Consider the following 6,000-nt stretch of genomic DNA (forward strand, 5'->3'; position numbering starts at 1 on the left):
TGTTGTCAAGTCACAGCAACTAATATGTGATTCTTGCATGATGTTAATGGAATCAGTAGGCAAAGAAATTGATGAGAAGAGTGTCATATTATGAGATCAGAATCAATTGATTTCTTATCTGAAGATTGAAACCATAGGTAATTTTAGAATGTTCTGCTACAGTCAATGGATATGACTTATGAGATCAGAACTGAAATCTCAGATGTATTCTCCCAAGAACTGAAGTGATGCAGTTTGGTCGTCCAAGAACAGCCTGAGGTGTGGGGATTCCTCCCTACACCAGCAATATTAGGTGTAAGGGGGATCCCCTACACCAGCAACTAAAAATGTGGGTCTAGGGTTATGCTATTTTAAATTTTAATTAGCCTATTAACTGTTTTACTTAAGTCTTAATTGGAGTTGTAACCAAATGCGGTCAGCTACATGGATTCTTGCCTTCCGATCAGCTCTATTTGAGACCATACTTGATAAAGGCCTAAGCTAAGCCTATGCTTTCTCACCACGTCTCTTAAGGTTATCTTAGGTCAGCCCTTAACTCTTCTAGTTCCTTCAATCTGGATTAAATCACTTCTCCATACAGGGGCATTTACAGGCCTCTGTTGAACCACTTGAACGTGGTCGTGCCATCTCAAATGACTTTCTCATACCTTATCACTTACCGGTGCTACTCCGAGACCAGCTTTAATATAATCATTCATTGTCTTATCCTTCTTAGTTTTGCCACTTCTATAGGCCCAAAATATGGGTACTAGGTTTGGTATGAAAATGGCTTCTTTGCTTGGTTTACTTTTAGTTGTTTTGGTTTAGTTCAATTGAACTATTTCTATGTCGTTCAATTTAAATTGTAGTTAATTGTTTGTAGGTGTTTTAATGGGTCTGTATAGGACTTTACAAATGCGGCCCTATTTTTACTCTAACTTGGTTTCCTGGTGTAGTTACTTAATAAGTTTAAGGATTGGATTAAGGCCACTCATGTGATGTTTCAAAAGCTTTCTTTATTTGAATGTGTCTGTGTCAAATTATGTTAGCATAAGATGGATCTGAGATGGTACCTACTACTTTGCTCTGCTCATCTTAAATTCTGTTCTCAATGATGATTGTAATCTAGGTACAATGACATTGCTAAGTATGCTTTCATTGCCATGGGTAAAGTTGGATCAGCCGTGGTGAAACCACCAGTGCAGAAGGAGTCTGTTAACACACAAGCTTCAGCTCATAAGAATAAGCATCCTAGCCTTGGGAGGTAAGAACTCTAAATCAATAAGATTTTCCAGCGGTGGTGTTACTGCTGCATCACGTACAAATATTTCCACCAAACAAAAACTTGTATTAGTAAATTGATTATTTATGTTTTCTTTATGTCTAAATAGGGTTATAATTGGAATTGGGGAACAGGTTTATTCAGTCCTTCTATTGAGCTTCTTCTTCCTTGAGGTGCACTAGTTTTTATTTGGTACCCTTCATTTTTTTGTGGTGGTGGACGTGTTTCATTTGTTTGTCTCCTAGGCCAGGTTAATTCAAGCTAGCATGTTTTACTTCGGCAATTTTTCTTTTTCTTTTTTTGGGGTCTTGGTGATGTTCTGTGGATGATAATTTTGAAAGTAATTGGGACTTCATGATGCAGGTTTATGCTTCAGGGTTCGTACCCTATGTTGGAAAGGCACTGAACTTTCTACTTCTTTCTTGGATGTATGCCTACTATAGTTTCGAGTATGTGCAGCATTTTCATATGCAGTTCCATGGGTAGCATTTCTTATTATCAATGGATAGTCTCATTGCATTTCTCAACTTCTTAGGTACAAGTGGAATCTTGCTGAGGTTGCTCTAGACAAAAGGCTTGACTTCTTTGAATCAAACTGGGCCTTCTTTGCGGGTTTTGGTAATGAGATCGATCACTGAGTATTGCTTTAGAGCGCTATCCAGTATAAATACCTATTAGTGGAAAATGCTAAATTTTACATGCAAAAATTATATAAGTTAATGGTTAAAGTAGTAAATGTACTTGTGCTGTTTGCTGATCTCATTTCCAATTCTTTCTTTCAAAAAAGTTGTCAAAATGAACATATTATTTCATATGCATCCATATTCCATTTCTTTTCACATTTCTTGGGATGTTGAGTGGTAACTTGGTGCAGTTATATGACAGATTTAGTGGTTTTACCTTTTCCAGGATGCCCTTGTGTGTTGGCAATTTTCTTTTTCTCTCCTCTTGTGAGCTACGGCATCATGGCCATGCTCTACCCACTGGTATTTCCCTGAATTCTTTGATTTTTGTCATCTGAGAGTTTCATTACATTTGTTTCTGCTCAAGCTGCCATTCAGTTAGTGTGTACTAATGGTAAATAATTTTAAAAATGAACTGGGGAATTGCTTTTCATAATCTACGTTAGCAGCCTCATGTTTTTATATGGTAGCAAGTACCTTACATTCATTTTGAGTGACAAAATTTGGTTGCCAAAAAAATGTGTTTTCAACCTCCCCCTAATCCCCCTTCCTTAAAAGGATTAGCAGGCTCTCTTTTGAAGGGTAAATGCAACAAAGCCCATGTTTGATTTTTACAGTGTTGACTAACAAGGAGATGGCTACTGAATATCATAAACAAATTCCACACAGCATGCAAGTTATTAAGTTTACCATGCTTCTTTGTTGATATAGTATATTAAAACTTAACCAATTATAATATGCCTTTCAAGTGTATGGAGTGAAATAAAGTGCTCCAAACATGATCAGATGCTTCAAACTTGATAAATTGACTAGAAGTCTAAAGAAAGATTAGTAATCAACAATTCATATTTGTGTTCAGTGCATATCAAAATTATGGCAGTTGCATCACAGAATCGAATGGTAAATTAATAGAAACCATTTCTAGGAGTGAAGTGGAATGACTAGAAGCCTCTAGACAACCAAAGGGAAAATGGTTTTGTGAAAGAAATGGTAGTATTATCTAAGAATAAGAAATATTACACAAAAATATGACTTTGGTGAAAATTTAAAGAATTATATAAAGAGACGCATGTAAAATGTTAGCTACATATAACTTAAACCAAAAATAGACTTAGTTTCTTGGGTTATTTCTTTGTTAAAAGTTTTAAAAATAATAAATAAAAATTTTCTTCTCATTTAGGGCTTAGAGACATAGGAACCTAGAGTCCAAACTCCCAAACTGTAAAAGAAGCAGCAGACTCAAAGTTGACTGGAAAAATTAAGAAATTATATTCGGTTTCCATTGGAAACCAGCTTCCTATGTTGGAAGGAGTTTCCCAGTAACTTAGGTTGGATGTATCTTTGCTTGATGTTGGTTAAGCTGTACGCATTAGAAGATCCACCACCATCTGATTGATAGGTCAAATACAATCCTCGTCATTGTGTGGATCTCCATTGAGGTAGAACTATCAAAAACCTCTCCATATCTAAGTATGATTGACTGGCAACTATATGTCTGCTATTTCCTGGTAAAATAGTTGCCTCCTTTTCAAATCCGTGTTGACTTTAATTACAGAAACTCTAATGTGCTCCCTTTACTAGGTATGGATGCAGTAGTCCTAACTGATTGTTTTCCAGTTTGTGGTGATCGCAACAGGCTCTGAAGCTGATCATGCTATAAATTGTAAAAGAAGAACATGGAGAGGTGCCGGATTAGGAAGGCTTCCAATATTTTATGGTGCTGACACATTATCGTAAGTTTCTTTTTCTTTCACAATCCTTTTGCTTTTCTATTCTAGTTTGTACCCGTACATGAATTATTTGAAATTTTGATTTTTCCACTGGAACTAAAATTCTGTCATGCTTCAGGCGATCATTTTAATGACCCACTAATAGGAACTCCCAAATTTTTATCAAGCTTGATTATGTAAATGACCTACTAATATGAATTCCCACATTAATAAATAATATGTTCATCTGGCTGCATCAAGGTGCCAAATAAGATTAATCATGCTTGATAAATGAATCAAGATTTTAGCTGTTATACTCACTTGGATACCTGTGCAGCATCTGTTCTATTTGAAATCCCTTGGTAAATACTTCCACTACAAGGTTTTTCTCTTCCTACAAAAAGAAAGGGTATTAGCTTCTTCACATTGGAACCCCCCAAAGCTTATGCTGGAAACAATGGATAAGTTGCCACTCATTGTTCCAGAATACACTACCTGTCTGGTGTGAACCTGAACTGATTCCATGATGAAGCAAGGAAGAGAGGTCCGAGAATTTAGGGTTCTCTTCCTAGCTGAAGATTTTTTGGTTGCATGGAGTGGTTATTCTGATGATAGAGACTATAAATGAGAACCCCCCCCCCCGGATGGAGCAAGGTTTTACAGGATGATCCTTGAAGTGATCTCACCTCTTGGTGTGATTTCCAGGTTACAGTTAAATTGATGTGCTTTCCAGAAATAGGGGGTTAGGCACTGTGAAATTGAGAAATCATGTCATTGGAGCCTGGAGGAGTGACCATGAACATAAATATGCTGTGTTAGCCTGATCCTCAATGAAGTAGGCTCTTTTTGGAGCAAATTTTACTAAGAAGTGATTGATTGTGGTTATACTGTTTAGGACATCAACTGGCAACTACTAAGTGTGAATATTTAATATCAAAGCATGGTTAGATCTTTAGAGACTCTTTTTGGATAACTACTTGTCAACAATTAAGTGGTGAGATATTTATATTTCATTTTTAGTTTTTTTCTGTTTATAAATAAATCTACAAAGAACTTCAAACTCAAAACACTTTCCCTATATCAGTACATCAGTTTACCATTAGTCCAATTTTAGTTTATTGTATCAACTATCTGCCTTTAACTCATGGAACATAGGATACTCATCTGATGATGGAGACTATTAGATTGCCAATTGTCAAGCTATGCTGATCCTTCATCCAGTCTAGATTTTAAAGCATATCAACCCTGCATCCACATGTTAAACATGTAAATCACACTTCATACATGGTTCCCTATGGCATCACTGCAGAGAAGCCGGCCACAAATAAATCCAGCAAAAGATGTTGGATATGTTTAGCTAACCAATTGATGGTTTCTTTTTGGGCAGGATTTGCTGATAGTAACAGTTGGATGTACCTCTTCACTTTCTTTAAGATTAGGATTTAGCTAATCCTTGCTACTCATATACTCCAAAAGTTTTTGATTGAAAAAACACATTTACTCTTTCAACATGTCATTTTTGTTATACTTGTAGTAGGAAATCCATTTATTGAAAAAATAATAATAATAATTGTTGTTAGTCATTGCTTCCTATCGAATGCCACATGATTTGACTTCGGTAAGTAGCAAAGATTACTGGGAGAAGGCATGGTTGAGCTGAGAATCTCTGAAGGTCTTCATAGAGAAACTTTATACATTATTAGCATATAGCATTATCTCTGTGTGTATCATGAACTGAAATACTTACTAATGCTGATTTTTTTCCCTTTTTCTTTTAATGTTCATCTGGTTCCAATACAAAAGGATGCGAGTTTTGCAACTTTTCACTCCGGCACCAATGGGGAAGCACCAAACAAGAAGATGGCCTGAGTAACTCTGCATGGTCTGTTAATCAGGATATAAACCTTAGTGGTAGCTCTTATGTGGTATGCTTGCAGGAAAGAGTACATGGCTGGAAAAGATCTCTTAGCTGCCTCGTGTGCAAGTTGTATATAGGCGAAGGCAAAATATTTCCTTCCATTTTTATGAAACAGGTCTCACAACATTGTGGTGATTGACGTCGTTTTTTTTTTTTTTTTGGGGGGTGGGGGGGGGGGGTTAGGCATTTTCGTTTTTTCAGTGGCATTTTTGTAATTTGTTATTTTCGTTTTAGCCCTGTTTTAGGGGTAATTGGAACCCAATAAAACCGTGTTTTGAGCTTTTGTGAATAGGTGAATATTGTTCTTCTTGTTAAGCACTTTTGAGAGAGAGATTCTCTTTATCAATCCAATCTTCTATTTTGTTAGAACTAGCAAAGGATGCCATGGGTATTTCAAGATTTAGATTTGTTCAGGTGTAATGTGATTTA

General features: G+C 36.2%; 1 protein-coding gene across 2 annotated transcripts in view; it reads left to right on the plus strand.

Moving 5' to 3' along the window:
• LOC149016859 (etoposide-induced protein) overlaps positions 1 to 5,723 on the plus strand; it is a 41,370-nt gene extending 35,647 nt beyond the window's left edge. Inside the window, exons 5-11 of one of the 2 annotated variants that reach the window (XM_089154891.1) lie at positions 1,109 to 1,243; positions 1,371 to 1,434; positions 1,625 to 1,710; positions 1,797 to 1,879; positions 2,171 to 2,247; positions 3,562 to 3,677; positions 5,457 to 5,723. In XM_089154891.1, coding sequence (XP_089011017.1) covers positions 1,109 to 1,243; positions 1,371 to 1,434; positions 1,625 to 1,710; positions 1,797 to 1,879; positions 2,171 to 2,247; positions 3,562 to 3,677; positions 5,457 to 5,526 — 631 coding nt within the window. In that variant the 3' untranslated portion in view covers positions 5,527 to 5,723. Of the gene's footprint in view, positions 1 to 1,108; positions 1,244 to 1,370; positions 1,435 to 1,624; positions 1,711 to 1,796; positions 1,880 to 2,170; positions 2,248 to 3,561; positions 3,682 to 5,456 lie in introns of those variants that run through there. The other variant, XM_089154892.1, reaches the window with a different exon arrangement.
• Positions 5,724 to 6,000: the final 277 nt, after the last annotated feature.

This window comes from Hakea prostrata, chromosome 5 (genome assembly GCF_041222555.1).
Source record: "Hakea prostrata isolate BN-2017 chromosome 5, UWA_Hpros_2, whole genome shotgun sequence".
Taxonomy (NCBI): domain Eukaryota; kingdom Viridiplantae; phylum Streptophyta; class Magnoliopsida; order Proteales; family Proteaceae; genus Hakea; species Hakea prostrata.